This window comes from Symphalangus syndactylus, chromosome 11, assembly GCF_028878055.3.
Source record: "Symphalangus syndactylus isolate Jambi chromosome 11, NHGRI_mSymSyn1-v2.1_pri, whole genome shotgun sequence".
Classification (NCBI taxonomy): domain Eukaryota; kingdom Metazoa; phylum Chordata; class Mammalia; order Primates; family Hylobatidae; genus Symphalangus; species Symphalangus syndactylus.
Window position 1 is genome coordinate 20159569 of NC_072433.2, and position 26784 is coordinate 20186352.

The window sequence follows — 26784 nt, forward strand, 5'->3', positions numbered from 1 at the left end:
CCCACATATATATATGATCAATTGATTGTCATTTACAATCAATGACAAAGGTGCCAAGGCAATTCAGTAGAGAAAAGAGTATTTTCAACAAGTGGTACTGGAACAATTGGATATCCATGTACAAAAAATTTTTGATCCATATCTCACACTATATACAGAAATTAACTCTGAATAGACTGAAGACCTAAACACAAAACTTATGTTCGGAATATATAAAGAGCTCTCGAAACTTTAATAATAAGACCAATGACCTAATTAAAAATAAACAGAAGATTTGAACAGACACTTCAACTAAGACAATACAGGGCTGGCAAATAAGTACTTGAAAAGTTGCTTAACATCATTAGTCATTAGGAAAATAAAGCCTCCATGAGATACCTCTACATACTGATTAGAATGGCTGAAATTTAAAAAAGCTGACTATCAACTGTTGACAAGGATGTGAAGTAAGTGGAGATGTCAGACATTGCTGGTGGCATTGTAAAAGGACACAGCTGCTTTGGAAAACAGTTTGGCAGTTTCTTACAAAGGTAAACATACGCCTACCACATGACCCAGCCATTCCACAACTAGGTCTTTATCCAAGAGAAATGAAAGCATATGTTCCTGCTGAGACTTATAAATACAAGTTCATAGCATACTGTATGATTCCATTCACATAACATTCTTTAACAAAATTATAGACAGGGAGACTGGGTGTCATTTCTACCATAAGCAATGTTGCTAGGTAACACAGCTGACAGTTCAGTTAGGTTCCCAGGAACAAGGCTAGCAGAGCATTATACCAAGGCCATTTTTTTTTTAAACCATAGAAAAGGAGAAAGGTATTAATGCTTTACTCATAGATCTTAGAATGTGATCTAGCCAGGGATGTCAAAGCAGGCTTCCTTGAGAATGTAATGTTTCAGATGAGAGCTGAAGAATGGAAAGGAATAAACCAAATGAAGAGAGGAGAATGAATATTCCAGCAGTGGAAACGGTGTAGTCACAGGCCTCGTGGAGGGAGGGGGCAGGCCTGCGTGTTTGAAGGAGGCCCGGCTGAGTTCACTTACTGGGGTCACTCCTGCCACTGGGCCACCGCGGGCAGCAGCTACTAACCTCTTTTACTGCAGGTGGTCCCACGCAGACTCCAGACAGGGATAGGCTCAGAGGACTGCCTCCCTGGATGAAGCAGAGAATGTTTTTACAAAGGCTCTCCTTTCCCACCTCAGTGGGATGGTAGGTCACTTCGAAAGAAACCTCCATGCCTGAGGTAATATAGCCTTCTTCTGGGCTAATGGAGAAATGAGGCTCAAATTTTCTGACGTCCCATTTAAACCTTTTCCAAGACAAAAGAAGACAAGAAAGAGAGTTTATGGATGTTGTAAGGGTGTCCTCAACGCTCCTGAGAACAAGAGACTCTGCCTGGGCTGAGGTTCACCTCCCTTGAGTCTATCCTGGCACCTAGGAGGAGAAAGGTCTGCCAGACAGAGCAGAAGCACTGGGGAATGTGGGCCAAGGTCACTTCCTGGGTAGGTGGACTTGGCTCCTTTGCAGAGCTGAGCCAAGGGCAGGAAGTGGCTGCATCTTATTATCCATGAGTGACACACCAGGGAACATATGTATGAACACACATACACATGTGTTGTGTACTTAAGGTCACACAGCTAGGAAGTGGCTGGGCTAGGACAGAAACCCTTCTGGGACTGTGGTCTTAACGGTTCCCTGCACTGCTTCTTGGTTCAGATCTTGGAGGATGGTGACAATCCCTTCCCGTGAGAGTTGCCTCTGTTCTGGGTGGCACTGGTATCCCATGGCCCTGTGTGGTCCTCCCTCTGTGGTTGGGCACTCGCTTATCTGTGAAAATGGGTTGGTAGCAGTCTTGGTCTCACAGACCTGTAGTTGGATTAAATGATGTGTGCCATGTCAAGGCAGGAAACAGGCATGGACTAAATATCTTCTGTTATCCCAATTGTAGTAATCATAGTAGCAGCAATCACCCCAGTGAGGCCACTGCTGTCACATCTTGAGGGAAGTAGGGGGATGTAGAAGGGAGAGGACAGAAGTAAAAAGTGACTGCACTTGCAGAACAAGTCCAGAGCAGATACAGGGACAGGAGCCTCTGCGGCAGCCTCAGGGTGGGAGACACCACTCCCTTACCTTGCACCCACATCGCCTGTGTTCAACATGAGGATGTGACGCGTGGCTTGTGTCTGATACACCACAGGTCCAAAGGGAATATGTTCCTGGTCCAGTGAGATCTCCAGGGCCTGGCAGCAGCCGCTAAGGAGGAAGAGGGGGCGCAGGAGCCCCATGCATTCCATGAACACTTCCTCAGAGAAGGGAGGGACACGCTTCTTCGGGGCAAAGATGACTTCCAGTTTACAGACTTCTCTGGGCTTCAGTGTGATGTTGTGGAAGGGCACCAGGGTGAGGACCTGAATGAAATAGCATCCAGAGTCAGCAGCTGAGGGTGGGAGGCCCCTAAGGCCTCGGTTCCCAGAGGTCTTGCTGTTGCAATTGGAACAGGGGTCAGATCTCACTCCTGCTCTCCCATCAGCTGTGCATGCTTTGGTAAATTACTTCAACTTTCCGTGACTTACTCTATGTTGAAGATTAAGATCATCTCTATAAAATTTGTAGCACATAATAGATACTTAATAAGTATCATTTCCCTTTCCTAACTTATTTTGTGCACTTCCTTCTTTCTTGCTCCTCCCTGATACAGGAAATAGTAATGGGAAATAAGAAACGGAGCTCTGGCATTTCTCAAGGAGTGTTCCCTGTCTCAGTTTCCCTGTGTGGTTGTTAAAATGCAGATTCTGGCTGGGTGCCATGGCTCACGCCTGTAATCCCAACACTTTGGGAGGCCGAGGCAGGTGGATCACAAGGCCAGGAATTCAAGACTAGCCTGGCCAAGATGGTGAAATGTATCTTGGCCTAGGAATGTATCTTAAGCACAGAGTCATGGATGCACAAAGGCTTAAGGAGAAACACCTGAAATGAACAAACATAGAGAACTGGACTGTCTACACAATGGAGATGTAAATAAACAAATGACAATGAATGACATGGAAAATGAAATGAAAATGCAAAATGAAAATAATGTTCGTTTTCACAAAAACAGTATGGGACTAGTGCACCCTGTAAAGCACTACACTGCTTTTATGAAAATGAACAGAGGAAGCACAGTGAAGCCTCTTAGAATGGTCTGGCACATTACAGATGCACAAGAAATGTGAGCTGCTAGTGTTGCCAGCATGGCCATCCTCATCATCAGGGAGCATGAAGGGGCTCCTAGGGGCCCCTCTGAGCACCAACCTTGGGTTCCTGGAGTTCTGGAATTGTGAACAGAACGGACTGGTTAAATGTGAGCTGGGCCAGGCTGTTGTTCATGATGGAAACTGTTCTTTTCACAACCTGCCCTGGTAGGACAGCTCCCAACTTCACAATCCTGTTGGCTGGATCTAGGACTAAAATCTGTGGGACAAGAAAGAGTAGGAAGAAGAGTTCATTAGTTAAAGAGAAAAATAAACATTATATGTCTACTCTGGTGAGGCAAGGGTGGTTCCTTCTCTTTCTGTGCCCTAACTTCTTCATATTGGGTGGGCATTTGCCTACTCAATAAGCATTTAAGTGCCTCAAGTGCCCACTGAACTACTCATCACATAATTATACAACTACAACTGGGTTAAATATACGTAGGAAAATCTCAGGGCACCTTGAGAGCATATTACAGGGGGCTGAAACTAGGCTAGGGGGCTCAGGGGGCCTTTCCGAAGATGGCATGTATACATCGAGAGATAAAGAAAGGTATGAGCTAGTCAGTTTGAGCCAGAGTGAGTGTGGAATTGGGGAACAACCTAAGGCAGGGAGACAACCTGTGGCCAGGCCCTGAGCCAGAGGGAGTGGCCCAGTCAAGGCCTGAGGCTGGGAGCTAGGACCCGAGAAGATGACTTTAGAGGGGTGGCCAGGTCTTGCAAGGCCTTGTAGGGCATTGCTGAGTGAGAAGTGGGAGACTGGGCTTCATTCTGGGAGCAATGGGAAGTCAGTGAAGTATGGAGTGTTTGTGAGAGAGCTCTGGCTTCTTTATGGAGAATGGGCTTGAAGAGGGCAAGAAAGAAAGCACGATGGAGAGATGATGGTGGTTGGATTAGAACAGTGGCAGTAGAGGCAGAGAAAAGTAGTTATGCTTCCAAGTCCTCAGGTAAGACACTGATTAAAATGGTGCCTGGGTCAGGCCAAGGCCAGGCTGAGACTGCCCTCCAGAATGGCACTGACCCACAATGAGCAGCACCCACTGGTCACTGTTGTGGTCAGTCACTAAATTGCACCCCTCCACCCAACTATCTTTAAACCCAGCCCACATGTTTCCATTTTGTCTAAAAAGTCAAGAGAGTCTGTCCCACCAGTCATGAGCTCTTGGATGTCTGAGAACATGTGTAAGTCACTTCTGCATCTTCCCAAAGTATCCATTATACAATGGGTGCTAAATGAACAAGTGATAGACCAATAGGAAAATGAATGAATCAATGGCATCAGAAGAGACCTTGTCTCTAGCTTGGGTCCAGACACATTAGTTGGCAATGTCCCGTTGCTCCTATGGCTTGATGGGAAGGCTGCCAGGAATACACCCTTCCCCTGTTGGTCAAAATATGCTATGCATTCTTGAAAGTCTTGGAAGGATTTCAATCTTCCAAAACCTTCTATTAAAATACAGATAATCCCACCAGACAAGCACCTTACATGTTTACTAGACACGAGAAGGAAACGAATGAGCAGCAGAATATGACCATTCCCTTTCTATCCAGAGTGCCTGGGTAAAAGGGATGCCTTGAACCAAATATCATCCAGGGATCTGTGGCTGGCTGGAGAATGCTAATCAATGCGGTGTTAAGGAAAGATGTTCCATCACTGAAACACGTGTCTGTGTAAATTGCTTAAAAATGTTAAAAAAAAAAGTTATCTATTAAACCTGAAAACAAACATGCCCTGATGCAGGAGGAAAAGGATATACTTGGGGAGCTGAGTCTGAAAGTCTCAAATTTCTCCAAGAAAAAGAATATTTCTCTAGTGTCTGTGATCACCTGTATCCTTTGATACAGTAAAGTTTGGTATTGAATAAGATCTATGATTCAGTGAGTCTGATCTGGCGATTTGCCTCTTTGTGTTATTAGGAACATCATCTCAGTGGGACTGGGTGACCTACAATAGAGCAGCCTGGGGCAGAGAAACAGAGGGGCTGGAAGGGTGAAAGGGTTCTGGGGGGGCAAAGAAGGATGAGAAGGGTAGAAAGGAGGGTGCCACGCCTGAAGGCCTCCCGACTGTCTGTTACCTTCATTTCAGTACCCTTCCCTTTGATTTCGACTGTTTGTTGTGAGAGCCCATTGATTTCAAAGGGAATGAGTTCTTGATAGTTGATACTTTCTCGAGGATAAAAAGTTATTGGAATCTCCAGTGTATTTCCTGGCTTTACCACATCAACACGGCAGTTCACCTCGAGGTGAGTGGTGTTGGTGTACAGACAATCTATGCTGCAGAAAATCAAGAGGAAGAGGCGTAAGCTCCAAGAAATCTGACCCAGAGGGGCAGATGCTGTCTCCTTGTCTCTTTGGGCTGGACACTGATGGGTTTCCTGCCCTGTTGTCCTAGAATCACAGAAGCCATTTAAGAGCTGGAAGGGAGCTCAGCAATGACCCAGCCCATGCTCTCTTAGGCACAACCAAGTTGCTCCAAGTCACATCCTGAGATCTTGGCTGAACCGGGTTTCAAACTCAAGGCTCATCACCCTTTGCCCAATATTCTTCACTCTACTGATTTTCTATTTCTTTCTTTCTTTTCTTTTTGGAGACAGAGTCTCACTCTGTCACCCAGGCTGGAGTACAGTGGCATGATCTCAACTCACTGCAACCTCCACCGCCCAGGTTCAAGTGATTCTCTTGCCTCAGCCTCCTGAGTAGCTGGGATTATAGGTGCGTGCCACTGTGCTCAACTAATTTTTTTATTTTTAGTAGATGCGGGGTTTCACCATGTTGGCCAGGCTGGTCTGGAACTTCTGACCTCAGGTGATCCGCCCGCCTCGGCCTCCCAAAGTGCTGAGATTACAGGCCACTGTGCCCAGCCTGATTCTCGATTTCTTGATAATGCATCTCATGGTTTTCTACATGAGGGTTTTGTACCCTCTCATAAGAAGGAAGTGCTTCCATAAGTAATTAGGTAACAAAGCACAGTAGTGAGGAGTATATGTTCTAGAGTCAGGCAGAGAGGAGTCTGGATCCAGGCTCTATCGCTAATTACCCAAATGATCTCTGAAGAGTTATGTGGCCCACTTGGGTCTCCGTTTTCTTATCCGTAAAATGGGGGTAATGATAACTATTTCTTAGGGCTGTTGTGAGGATTAAATGAGATTAAGTGACTGAAACAGTCATTAAATAGGGCATAGAGGAAATATTCCATAAAGTGAGCTATTATTATTATGACTAATTGTTCAACAGAAGGGATCTTAAAAGATCTTGTCCACCCTACTCCACATGTGGGTAGGAAGGCACCTAGGCCTCTTCATTACAGCCTTTCCTTGTCTGCCTTACAGTCCGTAGAGAAGGAGTCTAGCTAGGCCAACATATAGAGCTCAATGCCTTAAGCAAAGTAAGACTGAGATTACATTAAATCATGCAAGAAGTATAGATAGATAAGATTTAAAATTAGTATTTAAAATTACATGACACACAATTTAATATTCAGGGTACAAATAATAATCATAACAGCAGCAGCAGCAGCTAACAATAACTGGGCATTTCTTATGTTCCAGGCAGTGTTCTAAGCACTGTTCCTAGGTGAACTAATTTAATTATCCTAATAGTCTTATATAGACGGTATTATTATGACTACCATTTCAGGCAAGGAGACAGAGGCATAGAGAGTTTTAAAAATTTGCCCAAGGTCACACAAGTAGGGAAGAGTTGAAATTTGAACTTAGATCTGTGCTAGCCAATATGGTGGCCACTAGACACATGTGGTTATTAAAATTAAAATTAACATTAATTAAAATAAAATAAAAAATCAGTTCTTTAGTTTCGCTAGCCACATTTTAAGTGCTCTGAAGCCACATTCAGCTATAGGCCACCATACTGGACAATGCAAAAATACAACATTTTCATCATGATGGAAAGTTCTCTAATGTACTGATAGATAGCTTTGAGTAAACACAGGTCTTTGGGCCAGCCCTTGGAGATTCTATCTCATTAGGTCTTGAATGGGGCTCAGAACCTTGGACTAGAACATCCCACACAGGGATGGTGCCGAGAGGCTGGATTTGAATCAGAAAGCTTAGGCTCAGTACAGGTCTGCTATTTACTGCAAGGCCACTGACCTGAGAAATTTACCTTTTAACTCTTCAAACCTCAGTTTCCAAGTCTATTGCATGAGAAGATAAATGGAAGTCATAAAACTTCTCATTAGGTCATTTGGCATTGCTCTACATACTTCACAAAGAAGATTTTCAGCAGGGTAGCTCATGGCTATCCAAGTATTAGTGTTAGTTATGGGGACAGGGACCCAGGATTCATACCCACTTTTGTTTGACTCTTTCCCATCATCATTTTTTTTTTTTTTTGTCTTGGCAGGGCTTCACCTGTGTGAAGTCTGTAGGACCCACAAGCAGCTGCAGAATCATCTGGAGGCTCTGGGAAGCCTGCTTACCTCATAGGTGTTTCTTCCTTGTTGGTAATTACCAGGGTTTGTTTGTATGGGGGCATCCCAGCTTGATAGATAAAGCAGGTCCCAAAGTTGTAGCTGGTGAAGGAGAAATGGATAGCCGGGCTCACAGCACAGCCTGAGATGCTGCACGTAAATGTTGGACCATGGCTGATCTGTGCGGAGGAAACGGCAGGGGGACCATGATTAGGAGAAGTAGGAGGAGAAGGCTCTTAAGTCCTCAGGTGAAGCAGGAAAGCAGTTGGTGCTTTAACAAATACAGATCTCAGGGTGCCATTTCCAGAGATTCTGATTCAGTAGGTTAGAAGTTTGTGTATTGAAGAAAAGTTCCTCTGTAATCAGGCCCTACATTGCCTCCCACTTTGCTCTTGCAGCAATGATTCAGCTTGAAGGCTCAGGGGTATACCAGGCACTGCTAGTTACTACCCAATATCCGCTCCCCATGGCTTCTTTCCTAGCAGGACTCTGATTGGATGCCAATGTGCCTAGGTGCAAATGCTTCATTTTACACCTTCTTTTGAAGCTCATGATGGCCATCAGACATAGTTCCAGTCATTGAGATGTAAACAGAAGAGGACAAGAGGGTGTTCTATCTTGAATAAAGAGGCAAAGCCTTGCTGGGGAAGTTCTTTGCCTTCATACTCTTCCCCTTTCTTTTCACTCTGGAATGCAGACATAGGACGCCAGGTAGAATGGTCATCTTGTGACCAGGAGATGACAAGAAGGAGAACAAGGCTAATATGCCAAGGATGAAAGAGTGGAAAGATGGAAAGAGCACAGATCATCATCTGGACCCTCAATCACAAGGTAATATGTGACTCATTGGTACATGAAGTTAATTTGCTCTTCACAAAGTCCTCATAATGTGAATTTTCACAAATTGATAATTGATTTCAAATAAATTATCTATTATTCATTCTAAGCATCACTAGAATAAACATTATTAGAATAAACAGTAGAATAAGCATTCATTTTAAACATTATTAGAATAAGTCAGCAGTCATTGGTACAAGCTATCATAAACAACTTTATACATTGAAAAACATTTTCTTATTCAAAGCTTTTATTTTATTTTATTTTTCTTTTCCTTCAACTTTTAAGTTCAGGGGTACATGTGCAGGATATGCAGGTTTGTTACATAGGTAAATGTCCAAGGCTTTTAAAGTGTTTACATTTTGTGGCTGATTCAATGAAAAGGATGTAAATTTATCACTTTCAACTCTTCTGCCAACCAGAGTAGAAAGATCCTGTAACATGTTACGTTTCTGTTTGCTCTAAGAAATGTAAGTTCTGAAAAAGTTCTCAAAAGGAATAGGTCCCTTCTGAAGCCACAAACCGGGCTTTTCTCAGAGAAGATGGCTGCTGAGTTCCAGGCCAAGAAAACAGTGGAGCTTCTTGAACTCTCAATGACCAGTGATGCACCTTGGATTTTTTCATGGCTTGAATGTTTGTCTCCTCCAAAACTCATGCTGAAATTTAATTGCCATTGTGATGGTATTGGGAAGTGGGACCTTTAAGAAGTGACTGGTCATGAGGGCTCGCCCTCATGAATGGACTAATGCCATCACCGTAGGAGTGGGTTTGCTATGGCAGGAATAAGCTCACTCCTTCTTGCTCTCTCTCTCTGTCTCTCTCTTCCTCCTGCCCCACCCCCGACCTTTCTTCCCCTAACCATTGCCCTTTCATCATGTGATGCCATCTGCCATGTTATGATGCAGCCATAAGGCCCTCACCAGATGCTGGCAACTTGATATTGAACTTCCCAGGGTCCAGAACCGTGAGCCTAAACATTTCTATTCATTACAAATTACCCAGTCTCAGGTATTCTGTTATAGAAGCACAAAACAGATGAAGACAGGTTCCAGTGGTTTTACCCCCATCTTTCTATCAATCACCTTCTTCCTGAGGATTTGATAAAGATGATGTGTTAGGCTGGGCATACCAAATTTCTTTCCACTGTGGTTGAAGAACATACTTTGCATGATTTCAATCCTTTTAATTTATTGAGGTATGATTTATGGCCTAATATCTGGTCAATCCTGGACAATGTTCCATGTGCACTTGAAAAGAATGTCTCTTCTCCTGTTGTTAGATGAGATGTTCTGTATATGTCTGTTAGGCCTAGAGCTTTCATAGTGCTATTCAAGTCTTCTTATTTCCTTGCTGTCCTTCTGTCTAGTTATATCCATTATTTAAAACTAGGTACTGAAATCTCCAACTATGATTGTTGAATTGTTTATTTCTTCCTTCAATTCTGTCAGTTATGTTTCATATATTTTGGGACTCTGTCATTACATGCATGTTTATAATTGCTATGTCTTCTTGATGGAGTGATTCTTTTACCATTATAAAATATCTTTATCTCTAGGAATAATTTTCGATCATTGAAAAATGTCTTTATCTATCTCTAGGAATAGTTTTTGTCTGTAAGTCTATTTTGTTTGACATTAGCATAGGTACCCTAGCTCTTGTTGGTTACTATTTAAATGCTATATCTTTTTCTATCCTTTTACTTTAAATCTATTTGTGTCTTTGCATCCAAAGTGAGTCCCTTGTAGATAGCACATAGTTGGATCATGACTTTTCCCATTGTTCTGCTAATTTTTATCTTTCTATTGAAGGGTTTAACTCATTTAAATTTAATGTAATTACTGATAAGGTAAAATTTATGTCTTTTTTCTATTTGCTTTCTATGTATCTTATGTCTTTTTAAAAATATTACTAGTCAATTATGTCTTTTTTATTCTTCTATTCCTCTATTACCGCCTTCTTTTGTGTTAAATATTTTCTAGTGTACCATTTAAGTTCCCTTGTCATTTGTTTTACTATATTCTTTGAGTTGTTGTATTAGTGGTTGCAAGGAAGATTACAATTAACATCTACATTTAAAACAATCTAGTTTGAGTTAATAACAACTTAATTTCAATAATAGGCAAAACTTTGCTCTTATGTAGCTCTGTTACTTCCTCTTTCTTTGTGCTATTACCACACAAATTGCATCTTTATATAAGGCCCACTAACACAGATTTATAGTTATTGCTGTATGCAGTTGTCTTTTAAATCAGATAGAAAAAGTTACAAATAAAAAAAAATTATACTGATTTTATATAATCTATGCAGTTACCTTTACTGGTGCTCTATATTTCTTCATGTGGATTTGAGTTATCCTTTAGTGTCCTTTCATTTCAGTCTGAAGGATTCCCTTTATTATTTCTTGTAGGCCAGTCTGTTAGTGATGAATTCTTTCAGATTTTATTTATCTGAGAGTGTCCTGGTTTATCCTTCATTTTTAAATAGTTCCCCAAAATCAGGAGAATAATGGGAACTATTTAGAAATAGTTTTACTAGATATAAAATTCCTTGCTGATAATTTTTTTTCTTTCAGCACATTGAATATGTCATCACACTGTCTTCAGGCCTCCAAAGTTTCTAATGACAAACCAGCCGTTAATCCTTCTGCCTTCCAGATGATCTGTCTTTGTCTTTCAACAGTTTGGTAATGATGTGTCTAGGTATGGATTTTTTTGAGTTTATCCTACTCAGAATTCATTGAGCTTTCTGGATATTTAATTGTTTTCATTAAATTTGGGAAGTTTTAGGGTGTATTTCTTGAAATATTCTTTCTCTTATTTTCTCTCTTCTCTCCTTCTGAGATTCCCATTACATGCTTGATAATCTCTTATGGGAATCTGAACTTCTGTTCATTTTTCTTCTTCTTTTTTCTTTTTGTTCTTCATATTGGATAATCTTAATTGCTCCATCTTCAAGTTTGCTGATTTTTTCTTTTTCTTTTCAACAATTTTATCCCATCTGCCACAGCTGATTTTCTTTTACCATAACAAATCTGCTATTGAGCTCATTGTGAATTTTTTCATTTCAGCTTATGTTTTTCAACTCCAAAATGTATATTTTTATAATTTCTATATCTTTATTGATATTCTCTATTTGGTGAGACATTGTTCTCATACTTTGCTTTAGTTATATAGACATGGTGTCCTATAGTTCTTTGAACATATTTTAAATAGGTGATTTCAAGTATTTGTCTATTAAGTCCAACATCTGGGTTCTCAGAGACAATTTCTATTGATTGCTTTTTTCCCTGTATATGAGTTATATTTTCTTGTTTCTTTTCACGGCTCATATTTTTTTAGTTGGAAACTGGAGATTTAAAATAATAAATGTGGCAACTCTGAAAATCAGATCATCCCTCCCCCAGGGTTGGTTACTGTTGTTACTTTTAGTTTGTTTAGTAACTTTTTCAGTAAAGTCTATATTCTTATTTATGCATGGCCAATAAAGTTTCTGCTCAGTTAGTTTAGTGGTCAGCTTATGATTGAACAGAGATTTCCTTAAATGCCTGGAACCAGTAAGTCTCCCAGCTTTTGCTGAGGGGCTCTGTGTGTATGGCAGGACATGCCTTTGACACTCAGGCAGGCAGTTGCCAATTCTGCTTTATCTTTCCCAGGACCCAAAGGTTAGTCAGAGGTAAGAGCTTAGGGCCTTCTCAGATCTTTCCTGAGCAGTAACAGAGCCTGGAGGTACACACATCTTATACATGCATGGCTGTCTAGATTCCAGGGAATATGCTGAAGCTTTTCAGAGCCCCCCATGAATATCTTCTTCCCAGCCTCTCCTTTTAAACTTTTAAATGAACTTCTTGTTTGCCCCTAAGGTCAATGCTCCCTCAGTCAGCTGCAGTGTTAAACAATTACAAATGATTGTTTTTGAGCAAGCCTGGAGTCAGGTCAAATAAAAGCTATCCCAGTGAGGGGTGTTTCCATTGAACTTCTAGACAGGTCAAATAGTGACAATTCTTTTAGAATGGGGGCTTTTGGGGAGTTCTAATCTGTTCTACCTTCTCCAGGGTCTGATTGATTGCTGACTTTCACTTTGATTGCTGAATTGTTGGTTTTCAAGGCTGGGATGAGGGAGGAGGGAGAGAATAGGGCAAATCCAAATCCACAAAGCTCACTGTCCTTATGGGTATTCAGCAACTTTTCTTGAATAAATACTCCTAGAATTGTTGCAAGCCTATCATTAATTTTCAGAGTTCTGAAAAAGTTGATTTCGAAAATTTTTTCCAGTGGTCTCATTGTTATTGAAGAGCAGCGTTTTGGATGTCCTTCTCTGCCATTCCTGCTGACATCACCATTCTTTTTTTTTTTCATTCAATAATTCATCTTAGAAAACATTGTATACATATTCTTTCCCCGCCCCATCTATCACTTTTATTTATTTTAATCGGTGAATGTATTGCAATATAACTGCTTTTCAATCCACACTTACTCCCCAGGCACCTAACCATTGTTGAAGCCTTTGTAATAGACCTTATGAGGCTGTGTCCAACACAGCTACCCTCTAGGAGCTTCTGGACACGTGGAGAAGACAAAGAACACACAGGAGAATTAACCTGCCAAGGCAGCACGCTGAGAGTACTTTTGGAGTTTGGACAATGTTAAATGGACTCACCTTGATTCTGAGTTCCAGGTCTGTCAAGACACACTTCTTTAATGGTTGAAAAGACAGGGTGGCATGTACACTCTGCCCTACATCCACAGTGCTGTCGATGGGTGAAAATTCCAAGTACTGCAGCAAGGCTTTGGAGCCACACAGCTGTGCCTGGAAGCTGAAGGTGAACTTTCCAGTGTTGATAAAGTTGAATTCACACTGGACACATTCATTTAACTCCACCTAGGAGACAGAGAGCAGAGCAGTGAATGCAAACCATAGTTCCCTTGTCTGGGGTCAGCATTTGTAACATGTTGGTGAAAAATATCCTTTGGGAAATAAAGATGGCAGATGATTTGGTGATTTGACTATCTTTAGCTTAACGGAGTCAGATACTCCAGCAAGAGCTACTAAGTGTTGGGGTTCTTTCAATATCTCATAGAGCAAAGTGGCAATTTAGTTCTTAGACCTTTGTTGGTAGTCAAATATCCTTCCTGTATGTTTAACACAAGCACCCTTTCTTCTCCCTACCATCTCTCCACCCCCCCTGAAAATAAAATAAGAAAAGCATTCACATCATATCTACGTACATTCTGGGGATAGAGCTGCTCTTGGAGTGTTTCTGTTTTCCTGGTCTCTCTGGCATTTGAAGCGAAAGATTCAGCTCATATTCATTTTTACTACTTTCCCCAGTCAGAATGGAAGCTGAGATAGATAGCAAGGTCTTTTTACACCTTTACCTCATAGAAGTTGACGATGTTAGTCTGGTTGGGAGTCAACAGAGTGATGGAGCCTGTCCTGTCCTTGCACTTGATCTCTGCACTCACAGTGTAGCCCTCGGCCTTGACATTTAATGTCACAGGGTGGATTTTCTTTTCCACATTGCAGATCAAATTAAAGTTCACATGTCCTTCCTGCTTTGGTGTGAAGAAAATATCAATTGGGAACCTGGTTGGGGAACAAAACACCAGATTACTTGACTAAGCCAACTTGTCAAAACCTTAAAAAATATGAGCCTACTGAATTAGCAGATTCATTATGAGGAAAAGGAAGCATAACTCCAAATTATGATGCGATTTTAAGATTTGTGGCTATAGTAACCAAAACAGTGTGGTACTGGCATAAAAACAGACACACAGACTAATGGAAAAAGATAGAGATCCCAGAAATAAAGCCACATACCTACAATCATCTGATCTTTGAAAAAGTCAGCAAAAATAAGCAATGAGGAAAGGATTCCCTATTCAATAAATGATGCTGGGATAGCTGGCTAGCCATAAGCAGAAGAATAAAATAGGACCCTTACTTTTCACCATATACAAATATTAACTCAAGATGGATCAAAGATTTAAATGTAAGACCTCAAACTATAAGAAAACTGGAAGAAAACCTAGGAAACACCATTGTAGACATCAGCCTTGGGAAAGAATTTATGACTGAGTCTTCAAAAGCACTTGCAATAAAAACAAAAATTGACAAGTGGGACCCAATTAATCCTGCAAAAAAAAAAAAAAAAAAAAAAAAAAAAGAAGGGAAAAAAGCTTCTGCATAGCAAAAGACACTATAAACAGAGAAAAAATGCAACCTACAGAATGGGAGGAATTATTCAGAAACTATGCATCTGACACAGGTCTAATATCCAGAATCTCTAAAGAACTTAAACAATTGAACAAGCAAAAAACAAGTAACCCCATTAAAAAATGAGCAAAAGACATGAATAGACACTTCTCAAAAGGAAACAGAAAAGTGGCCAACAAACATATAAAGAAATGCTTCACATTACTAATCATCAGAGAAATGCAAGTCAAAACCACAATGAGATAACATCTCATACAAGTCACAATGGCTATGATTAAGAAGTAAAAAACAACAGATCCTGGCGAGCCTGCGGAGAAAAGGGAACACTTATACACTATTGGTGGGAATGTAAACTCATTCTGCCACTGTGGAAAGCAGTTTGGAGATTTCTCTAAGAACTTAAAACAGAACTATCATTCAACACAGCAATCTCATTACAAAAAACAAAGCAATCTTATAAAAAAACAAAACAAAACAAGACCAAAAAACCCAAAGTCATTCTACCAAAAAGACAACATGCACTCTCATGTTCATTGCAGCACTATTCACAATAGCAAAGACATGGAATCAATCTAGGTGCCCATCAACTGTATACCGGATAAAGAAAGTATGGTACATATACACCGTAGAATACTACACAGCCACAAAGAGAATGAGGTAATTCTTTGCTGCAACATGGATGCAGCTGGAGTCAATTATCCTAAGCAAATTAATGCAGGAACAGAAAATGAAATACCTCATGTTCTTATTTATAAGTTGGAGCTAAACATCAGGTACACATGGACGTAAAGATGGCAACAATAGAAGCTGGGGATTACTAGGGGGAGGGGAGGAAGGGAGGCAAGAGTTGAAAAACTAACAATTGGGTACTAAGCTCAGTACCTGGGTGATGGGACCATGTGTACCCCAAACCTATACAGTAAATCCAGTAGCAAACCTGCATGCATATCCCTTGAAACTAAAATAAAAGTTGAAAAAAACCCACAAAACTTTGACCTAAGTCTCATACCTTATAAGTTAATAAAAAAGGGGTTACAGACTGAAAAGTAAAGCTATACAACTTATGGAAAAAATAATGGAAGGACATTTTCTGAATCTAGGGCTATTCAGAGATACAGAACAGACACTAAAAGGACAGCCCATAAAAGGACAAATAGATAATTTGGACTTCATCAAGAATAAAAGGTTTTGCTCTGTGAATGACCTTGTTAAGAAGAGGAAAAGACAAGCTACAGATTGGGAGAAAATATTTGCAGCCCATGTATCCACCAAAGGAGCACTACCTAAACATGTAAAGAACTCTCAAAAATCAACAATAAAAAACAAACAGGCTGAGCAGGAAACTGGCAAGAGATATGAAGAGACATTTCACTGAGGAGGTTCTATAGAAGGAAAATAAGCACATATGTGTTGTATGAAAGGAGAGAAAGTTAGCACTTCCCTTGACAATGATGGAAGAGGCCCTCAGGCCTGACAACACACATATGGAAAATAAGTACATGTAAAGATGTCCAACATTATTAGTCATTACGAAAATGCTAATTAAAACTACAATGCGATATCACTACACATCTATCAAGAAAGCTAAAATAAAAAATTGTTGCCGGTTGCGGTGGCTCATTCCTCTAATCCCAGCACTTTGGGAAGCCAAGGCGGGTGTATCACTTGAGGTCACGAGCTTGAGACCAGTCTGGCCAACATGGCGAAACCCTGTCTCTACTAAAAAAACAAAAAAAAAATTAGCCGGGCATGGTGGTGCATGCCTGTAGCCCTAGCTACTCGGGAGGCTGTGGCAAGAGAATTGTTTGAACCTGTGAGGTGGGGGTTGCAGTGAGCCAAGATCACACCACTGCACTCCAGCCTGGGCAACAGAGTGAGACTCTGTCTAAAAATAATAATAAAAAAATTGTGACACCACCAAATTTTGGTGATGTTGTGGAGATTCTGGAACATTCAGAGATAACCGGTGGAATGTAAAATGGTTCAGCCAGTCTGGAAAGCATTTTAGCAGTTTTTTCTTTTCTTTTTTTTTTCTGGAAACATGCCATTATCATATGTCCATTAATTGCACTCTTGCTCATTTTCCCCAGTGACATGAAGACACATAAAAATCTGTACATGAAAGTTTATAGCAGCTTTATTCATAACAGCCCAAACTGGGAACAATCCAGATGTCCTCCAGTGGGTGAATAGTTCAACTAACTGTGGTGCATCCCTACTATGGAATGGTAGCCAGTCATAAGAAGGAAGAAACTCTCAAAACTACCTCGATGTATGTCCAGAGAATTGAGTGAAAAAAGCCAAGCACAAAAGGAATGTATGTGTCTGTGAATACAACATTCCTGAAATGACAAAATGACAGACACAGAGGAAAGTATTGGATTCCAGACGGTGAGGAGGTATTGCTTGGGGGAAGGGAAAAGGGTGTGGCAACAAAAGGGTCACACGAGGAATCCTGCGGCGAGGGATCTGCTCTGTGTCTTGACTCTGTCAATGTCAATACCAAGTTGTGACATTTTACTGAAGCTTTGCAAGATGTCACCCTTGGGAGAAATTTGGCAAACAGTACAGAGATATCTTTGTATTATTTCTTCTTTTTTTTTTTTTTTGAGACAAAGTCTTGCTCTGGTGTGCAGTGAGGTAATCTTGGCTCACTGCAACCTCTGCCTCCCGGGTTCAAGCGATTCTCCTGCTTCAGCCTCCCAAGTAGCTGGGATTACAGGAATGTGCCACCACGCCCAGCTAATATTTGTAGTTTTAGTAGAGATGGGGTTTCACCATGTTGGCCAGGCTGGTCTCGAACTCCTGACCTCAGGTGATCCACCCGCCTTGGCCTCCCAAAGTGCTGGGATTACAGGTGTAAGCCACCGCACCCAGCAGTCTATTATTTCTTACAACTACATGTGCATTTACAATTATTTCAAATTTTTAAATTTTATTATTATTTTTTGAGACAGAGTCTCACTCCATTGCCCAAGCTGGAGTGCAGTGGTGCCATCTCAGCTCATTGCAACTTCCGCCTCCTGGGTTCAAGTGATTCTCATGCCTCAGCCTCCCAAGTAGCTGGGATTACAGGTGTATGCCACCACACCCGGCTAATTATTGTATTTATTTATTAATTTTTTTTGAAAGGGAGTTTTGTTCTTGTCACCCTGGCCAGAGTGTAGTGGTGCGATCTCAGCTCATTACAACCTACGCCTCCCGAGTTCAAGTGATTCTTCTGCCTCAGTCTCTCGAGTAGCTGGGATTACAGGCGCCCACCAATACGCCTGGCTAATTTTGGTATTTTTAGTAGAGACGGGGTTTCACCATGTTGGCCAGGCTGGTCTGAACTCCTGACCTTAAATGATCTGCCTGCCTTGGCCTTAATTATTGTATTTTTAATAGAGATGGTGTTTTGCCATGTTGGCCAGGCTGGTCTCAAACTCCTGACCTCAAGTGTTTCGCCTGCCTCGGCCTCCCAAAGTGCTGGGATTATAGGCATGAGCCACCATGCCTGGCCTGAAAATTAAAAGTTTAATTGAAAAAGAGATTTGCCAGGCAAGCCTGAACATTGCACTGTGGATTCACATATATAGTGAATATAGCAAGGAAAAGAATACAAAGAGAAAATATGGAGATAAAAGGCTTAGAATTCTCAATGCTCCATATTCATCAGGAAAACAGATATCAGGGAGTAAGTAAGATGGAGATGGAATTGTTATGCTCTAATCTTAGAGTTGAAAGCAATTATATAAATGGGGCACTGTTAGCACTGGCAGGCTTGGGGACCTGGGCATGTCAAGAGGATGAAAACAAAATAAGACCTTCATTTTTGTTTACCTGGACAGTGGTGGGATCCAGCCTTCCATGGGACATACAAGCAGGCTGTTGCTGAAACCTTCAGAATAGCGGGAGTTGTCCTGGAAGGAAAAATCAAACCCCTGCTCCTCCTTGTTGATGATCTGCACAGTCTCCCTGGCTTCTCTGCCTGAGGAAGAAACGCCAGCCCTCAGTGGTGGCCTCCTGACTGCCTGCTGGAGTCTCTCCGCCGACACTGCTTCACAGGCAAGACGTTTAGAAGACATTCCCCAACCTCTTCCGCCTTTGTCTACCTCTCTTCTTTCCTTTTCCTCTACAAGTCACCTTCCTCCTTTCGGGGATTCCATGTCTTTCTTCATCAGTTGCCTGCTTCTGCTGAGTGGCTCCTCTGCCCTGGCCACAGCTCTCCTGGGATTCTGGTGACACTGTTTTCTTCCCTTGCTCCTTTAGACCCAAGAATTGTAATGCCTTCCTGAATTTGTTAATGGGGGCCTCACTCTCCTTGGATGACCCCCTTAACTGCCCATGTATCTGTAAATAATCCTTGCATCGAATTCTTTGAAAATAGACCTTTGGTATTGGCATGAGTTTCCTGCCCAGGGCTCTGACTAATACATTTTCTCTCACTTTCATCTTTTGCTTTCCTCTTGGCTATTAGACCATTTATTTTCCCACGTAAACTTTAGAATCATTTTATCCAATTCTCTCCCCTTCTAATTCTTTTGGGATTTGGTTGACAGATTTAGCAAATAATTTTTTGGTATAAATATGTCCCGTGCAATATTTGGACATATTCAAAATTATTAATTGCTATTTGAAATTAAAATTTATGCATCCTATATTTTATCTGGCAACCCTAGTTGGGATTCTAATTGAAACTTGATTAAATTTGCATTTAATTTTAGGAGAACTAACAAATGATCAGATCTTGTTTGGGGGGATTTTAATCAGATTTGATAGTTTTCTTCATGTAGGTCTTTTCTTGTGTGTGTCTTGTTACATTTATCCTTAGCTATTTTACAGATTTTGCCAGTACTAAGTGGATGTTTTCTTTGGTTTTCTGTTTCTAGGTTCTAGTGCTAAAAAAGAAGACATTATTTTTGCTTATTTGTCTTGCATCTGCCCACCTTACCAAATTATTCTGTTGAGTCTAGTAGTTTGTTTTGCTTTTTCTCTAGAGTCTCTTGTGGTTTTATGTGTATAAAATCATCAGTAAAGGCAAAACAAGATGATTTTATCCCCTTTTTTCCCAATGTTTATGCAAATTATTTAATTTTCTTGTTTTATCATATTTGCTAAAGTCTCTAAGCAAGTGTTCAATAATAATGGTGATAATGAACACTCTTACCTAATTCCTCATTTTAATTGAAGCAGTTTTAGTCGTTTATTATAGGATCATATCTGCCTCTTGATTTTGGTTAACCTTTTTTTCTATCAATGTCCATTTTGCTATTAGAGTTTTTGTTGGGAATGTCTGCTAAATTTTGGCAATGCCTTTTCAGTGTATATTAATATGATCACATGGTTGTTCTTCTTTAATCTATTGATGTAATGATTATATTGAAACGTACCACTGTTGAATTCCTGGATTAAATTCTGTCTCACTGTTTTTATTCTTATGTTACATTGCTTATTTGTTCAAAATCTTAATGAATGCCATAATTCCCCCTCCCACCTAATTATGTGTATCAGTAAAATATACATCCAGCAGTTAACACTGCTTTCCTTTGGGGTGGAAAGAGAAAGATGAGATAGGATGAATGTGGAGAGATTAAACTTTTTCTTATGCAACACCACATTGGTGGATTTACTATAAAGAATATTATTTTATAAATAAAAATCTAACATATTATTAAAAAATACTCTGGCTTTAGTTGTATTTTATAGACACAGCAGAGATGTCACAACCCATGGGAAAGATACATGGGGTTATAAGGGACATGACAATTACTTCCTTTGTTTCACCTTCCCACTGCCTCCTGGCCTTCCTTATTCTCCCTACCCTGCTGTCCTCTTCTCTAAAGCACTTATTACCATCTGACATGGTGTATAGTTTACTTACGTTTCTTTTGGTAGCCTGTTTCTTATTTCTAGAATGTAAGCATCAGGAAGGTACGGACTTCGGGCTTTATCCATTAGTGTAATCCCAGTCCATAGAAGAGTACTGAGGCCATTCTACAGACTCAGTGATATTTGTTGAACCAAATAAATGCATGAAAGGATGAGAGAGAAATCTGGCCACTGCGGCACAGACCAAGAAGCATACAGATACCCCCCATAATCTGGGGGCAAATGCAAGAAGGATGGGCCAACTTGAGGCTCTAGAAATAAACAGTCAGCCCATGCCTTAAAGGAATCTGCCAAGTAGGATCTTTAACAAGGCTCCTAAATTTCCTTAAGCTATTAATTGTAGGTTTAGAAGATACTTGGTGGAAATTAGATTGAGCAGTATTTTGTGGCTTTTTAAAAACTGATTGAGACCCTCTGATACGCTTCTGGAAGGGACCAGGAGAGGTTTCTTATGCAAGGCTGCTCCCAGAGCTCTTGATGACCTTGCCCAGATCATGCCAACTCTAAATACATACCATCAGGACAGACTTACCAATGAGGAGAGAGCTGAAGTTGAGGTGTGACTTGTTCAGAGAGATGAGAGGGTCGGTAGTTTTGCCTACCAGCAGGAAAGGGACTGTGATGTTGTGCTCGGGGATTAGGAAGGTCCATGATGACTCAGTGATGCCCAGATGGAAAGATGTAAACTGGAACACGATCTAAGAAGAAAATTTGGAACAGAGTGGTAAGAGATACTTCTGTATGCTTACTCCACGTGTCCCTGGAGACTTGTCAGCACGAGGGTCATGAGAGTTGATGTTACCAGGTTATTGCTACCTTTCTATAGTCCATGTAAGGGCATGTAGGTGTGGCTGTACCAGAAATGTCAATGTCTATCTGCCCTGCCCACATGTCCTTCTAAGGGGGTCTCCCCCATCTACAGTCTCTGCTGGCTAAGCTGTCGTGTTTTGTGCTATGTCTGGATGACATGGCTGTGCCATAGCTGACTGGACCAAAGAGTTGGTACCCATTCCAAGGAAAGACAATCCCCATACTTGTCAATAGCTGGGCACACAGCCAAAGACAATATGATTAGCCGGGCCAGCCAGATTTCTCTCTCAGAAGTTTGGAATTAGAAAATGAGTGGCCAGGCCAGCTGGCAGTGGAGCTGATGGTGAAAGGTACAATGCAGGTGAGCTGGGCCATGGTATGCCATAACCCACTTGCTAAGTGATATTACAAAGTAACTGAAGAATAAATAAATCAATCAAGAGTGAAGAAACTGGTCAGTGGAGAGAGAATGGAGAAGATGGGAAGAGAGAAGCAGGCAGTCCCAGGAGGAAAGTCCAACCTCAAAAGCTGCTCCTGGTTCTCTCTGTCTCTTTTCTGAGCTAACCTGAGTGAGTCTCTTTGCAATCAATCAATCAGGACTGAATGAAAGAATAATGGCATTTGGCCAAAAAAGAACCACACAGATTAACATGCATGGTGTATACCACTGCCAGGACAATGTGGGCAGGTGCTCTGGAGATGTGTCACCTCAATGATACGACTGTCACTCAAAGACTAGCATGACTTTGGATGACGGATTTTGGAAATTGCCTCTCGGAACTGAGCTCACATTTGAAATATTTCTGGGCTGAAGTGGGGGCCATGACCCAGGTAGGATTGTCTCTATGGTGGACCCAGCTCCTGGACCTTGTCACATTTAACTAGATGGCCTGGGTACTGACATTATGCAGAGGTCAAAACCAGGTGGAGAGTCTACAAATATGTTTTGTTTGGTTTGGGAATTGTTAAAAAAAATTGAACTAGCTACCAGCATGTAAAATAGGGCTTCACATAGAACTTTGGAATTTTGGTCAGGCGCAGTGGCTCATGCCTGTAATCCCAGCACTTTGGGAGGCCGAGACAGGTGGATCACGAGGTCAGGAGATTGAGACCATCCTGGCTAACATGGTGAAACCCCGTCTCTACTAAAAATACAAAAAATTAGCCGGGCTTGGTGGCGGGCGCCTGTAGTCCCAGCTACTTGGAAGGCTGAGGCAGGAGAATAGCGTGAACCCAGGAGGCGGAGCATGCAGTGAGCCGAGATCGCGCCACTGCACTCCAGCCTGGGGGACAAAGCAAGACTCCGTCTCAAAAACAAAAACAAAAAAAAGAAATTTGGAATTTTGTCTTTTCCACAGTTTGGGTGAGTTGGCCCCCTTGGCCCCCGTTGTCTGCAAAGTGGTCATCTGCCAGAGAAGCCCTGTGGCCAGTGGCCCTGGTACCCGTATTAACCACAAATGTCTCCTTGGCCCACTCTATTCATTTGTGTGACCCTCCTGAGGGCACTGGAATTCATAATTTTTGTTTCACGGATTTATTTCTGTCTTCAAGATTCTCTGCAACTGGCTGGACATGGGGCTTACAGATCCGTTTTGGCCAGCAAGTCTGTATTTCTTTAATTCTGCCCCATATCATTTGTGTAAACATTTAGGATGAAGCCATGGGACATGGCTCCATTCTACTTTGCCCTTTGGCCTAACCAAGTAAAAACACCTCGCATCCTTTCACCATTTTTGGTCCTTTTGACAAAGATAACTTTTTATGCTACTGTATGAGTCCTAGGGTCCTCAGGCATTGGTGTCCAGTTACCTTTTGCTGCTTAAATATTCTCAGTTTTAAAAAATTGCAAATATTAGAGCTCTCTGCTTCTCCATGGCTAGCCCAAGAGAGCTCAGGTCTGTCTTGTCATCAGGATTGCCCAATGCATATGGCAGCCGTTCACTAAACACTTGTTGATTGAAGCACTACACCCTCAGGCAGTTCTTCCTAATTCCACTTACTGTCTATGGCACACTTTCTACACAGCAATGGCTAGAGTGATTTAAGCCTTGGGTTGAGTGGTTCTCATCTGCACATACCTCGGCTTTCTTTTCAGGGTGGATGAAGCCCTTCTCTGTAAGGCATGTGAATGCTGCAGGGTTCTGGAGACTTTCAATTTCTTCAGAGATCCAGCAGAAGGAGTAGGTGCTATTGGTTGGGTTTAGGATGGTAAAGGTCCTGGCCAGGGTGGGGAGAATTGACAGAAGAGAGTGGGACAGGGGATTGAGGATTAGGAGAAGTTTCTTAGAACCTGGCCCTAACCCAATCCCCCATCTGGGAAGCAGAACTGTTCAGAGCACTTTGTTACTGTGGAAATGAAAACTCCATCTCCTCTAGCGATTCACAGTCAGGGTAGGGTTCTGGACTTTGGAATAACAATGCTGCCAAGGGCACAACTGTGCCAATGATCCTCTGTGGTTAAGGAGGTGGTCAGGGATTATACTTTTGTGTCTTCCATATTTTCCTCAGTGGCAAAACTAAGGAGACAGAATTCAGCTTTCTTAATGTAACAGTTCTCTAAAGTCAAACCTCTAAAACTCAGGTCAAACCCCAGGATATCAAGCCTGCTTATAGGAATAGGTCTAGCTCATCTATCTGAATTCTTCTAGAGTTCTTTAGGACTGATGTGAATTCAATCAATGTAAACCTAAGCAACTCACCGGAGATTCTTCCCTCCTATGCCCACAGTGGTGAACTCAATCACCCGGGTGTTTGGATCCAGAGCTCCCCTACTGGACCCTCGGAGCTCTGGGCTGCGCTGATGGCCACTTATGTAGTCCGAGTCTTTCAGATCAAAATGGCAGATGGGCAAGGTGCTCCGCCCTTTTGCTACCAGGACCGGACCTTGCTCTCCAGGTGGCAGGTTGGGAATCCTGAGAGGATAAGGTTGTTTTTATTTGTTTTATTTTGTCATCAGTTGTTGCTTTCTTAGTTGGTTGAAAATGAATATTATATCCGCCAGAATATGAGCTTTATGGGAGCAGAGGCTAGGTCTGTCTTGGTCAACAGCATCACTCAGTGCCTTGAATGCATGACTGGGCTGAGCATAAGCAGCCTGAATTTGGCTCCTTCTGTGTACCTAAGTATTGCCACATGTTACTTCCCCCATCAATGTTGAGAAAATATTCCTGCTGCAAAATGAGCACAGTCTTACCCTCTGGTCTCTCTCATAGGCATTTAGTGGGATATGGAAAGTGACCTGGAAATCCCAAAAAAGTATCCTGAGCTCCTCGGAAAAGGTGAACTGGATATGAGCAGATGCTCAGCTCCAGGACCAAGCTGAGGTGGCCTAGGTGTGGGAGGGGTCTCAGTGGTATGACTGCAGGGTGTCAACGAGGCCCCAGCAGCTCACTTGGGTCTCTGCCACCCTAGGCCACAGCCCACAGGATTTTTCTGTAAGGTGATTGTACTCCTTCAAGCTTTCCTGGGAGCAAGTACCACATCAGGGACTTTCATTGTCAGATGTCATTAGATCAGCTTTTCTCTCACTGCTATGTACCAGGTCCACCAACTCCACGACCACCACCACCACTACCACCTAATGTTTATCGTGCTTATTGTGTGCCAGGAACTGTTGTAAGCTCTTTATTTGAATTAACTCATTTAACTTTCCCAACAATTCCACCAGCTGAGTATTATATTTACATTTTATGTATGAGGAAACTGTGTCTCAGAGAAGGTACAAGAAAGCTTTCCTAAGTTCCTGCTTGCACAAGGACTGAAACCCACCTGGCTGTCACCAGTCTGTTGCTCAGTGGAATCCTACATGCAGCTGGGAAGGGGAAAGTAAGCAGGGGGAAGCATCTGGAGAGGTTGATGAGCAGGATGAAGACCAAATTCTCCTTGTTCTCTAAAGGGTGGACCCTTTAGATCCTTCTAAAGGGAAAAGGGATAATTTGGGGCTGTGCAGGGATCTAGGGCCAGAAAGGATGGTGGCAGAGGTTGGACAGAAAAGGGGATAAGAGACACAGAGCTTTGTGCTTGCCAAGAAGGGTGTTGTGGCAAGCACATTTTCTTACTGGCAGAAAAGGTTGCTCTCGAAGTCGCCAGTATCCAACGGGGAGAATTTCACTTTGAACTTCTGAATCTTCCCCACCTGCACGATTCCCGAGGAGGGCTCCACAGAGAAGGGCTGTGGGGAACCCTTGGCCCAGTGGTCCATGGTGCTGTCCAGGGTGCTGCCTGTGTGCATCGTGTCCTGACTAAGCTGATCTTTTTGAGCTGAACCTGGGGACAGACAGGGAATGGGTGATATTCTGCATTTGCAGTGAGAGGCAGGTGGAAGGCAGCCCACTCACAGGTCCTTAGGGGCCCTCTGTGGATATGGTGGATATGGACTCACCTTTTGTAGCAGCTGTACTTAACCTTGGGCACTAGAGGTAGGGAATTGCTCATATAGCTTACAGGAGGCTCATGAAAGATGTTTCTATTTATTCCATAGGGTTTTCAAATTTGTTTCCTTTTGGTTCAAGGGGGTGGGTCAAGAAGATGTTTGTGCCCTAGAATAATGGGCTGTGAACATATTTTTTTGAGAATCATTGTTCTAAAGTAGGGGTTTACAATCTGGGGACCCATGGATAAGGGCCCATTCAAAAGGTCTGTGCATCTCCAAAGTTGAAATAATAATAATAATAATAATAATAATAATAATAATAATAATAATGATAGCAACTTGCCTACCAAGTGTTGGGCCCTTTTCTAGTGCTTCATATGTACCAACTGAGAACTTGGGAATGGGTGTGCATCTTCCTGGGAAAATGATTCATAACTTTCAACAGTTTCTCCAAGGGATCACTAATCTCCCACAAGGTTAAGACCTAAGAGACAAGATTCCCAGTTATCTTGAGATGGGGCATTGGCCTAGTGCAGGGACAGAGTCCAGACTCCAGGAGGGTGGAGGTAAGTTCTGGAGTCCCTCAGGCCCATTTGGCTCTGCAGACACCACAAGGTCTCTGCTTTGCTTTTCTTTAGCTACTTAGGAGACCCTCTGAGCAGTGCTGGCCTCTCCATGAACAAGGCTCTTCTAACTGGTGACTCAGGCCAGGCCCTGGGTTTTACTTGTCATTGAATTTACCTTGGTGATCTGGTTTTGCAAAGCTGACTGCCTTTGAGGTATCTTCTGAGATCCAGCTGAATTCCAGCTGCACACGTCCTGAATTAATCACGTCAAACCTGCAAATCGATCAGGGAGCAGATTTGAGAAATGTGCTGCAGGTGGTTTTGGTCCTGGCTGCATGTCATCTATACTGTACTTAACCTTTTGAAGTCATGTCACTTTGTTTCTTAAATATTTTTTAAAAGGCACATTTTAAGTAATTTTATTAGAAATCATGCATATGATATACT

At 41.9% G+C, this 26784-nt stretch overlaps 1 protein-coding gene and 1 pseudogene across 8 annotated transcripts in view; one reads left to right on the forward strand and one right to left on the reverse strand.

The window, feature by feature from the left end:
• Window positions 1-26784, reverse strand: part of HYDIN (HYDIN axonemal central pair apparatus protein) — a 491920-nt gene that overhangs the window by 26767 nt on the left and 438369 nt on the right. For 5 of the 8 annotated variants that reach the window (XM_055298612.2, XM_063611543.1, XM_055298611.2 and 2 more), the window contains 13 exons: window positions 26513-26610; window positions 25458-25665; window positions 24099-24311; window positions 23478-23616; window positions 21122-21287; window positions 18541-18688; window positions 13881-14088; window positions 13162-13383; window positions 7678-7847; window positions 5315-5513; window positions 3301-3459; window positions 2140-2417; window positions 1099-1318 (listed from right to left, as the gene is read on the reverse strand). In XM_055298612.2, coding sequence (XP_055154587.2) covers window positions 1099-1318; window positions 2140-2417; window positions 3301-3459; window positions 5315-5513; window positions 7678-7847; window positions 13162-13383; window positions 13881-14088; window positions 18541-18688; window positions 21122-21287; window positions 23478-23616; window positions 24099-24311; window positions 25458-25665; window positions 26513-26610 — 2428 coding nt within the window. Of the gene's footprint in view, window positions 1-1098; window positions 1319-2139; window positions 2418-3300; window positions 3460-5314; window positions 5514-7677; window positions 7848-13161; window positions 13384-13880; window positions 14089-18540; window positions 18689-21121; window positions 21288-23477; window positions 23617-24098; window positions 24312-25457; window positions 25666-26512; window positions 26611-26784 lie in introns of those variants that run through there. The other 3 variants (XM_063611546.1, XM_063611547.1, XM_063611548.1) reach the window with 3 other exon arrangements.
• On the forward strand, window positions 16126-16241 carry LOC129457929 (uncharacterized; annotated as a pseudogene).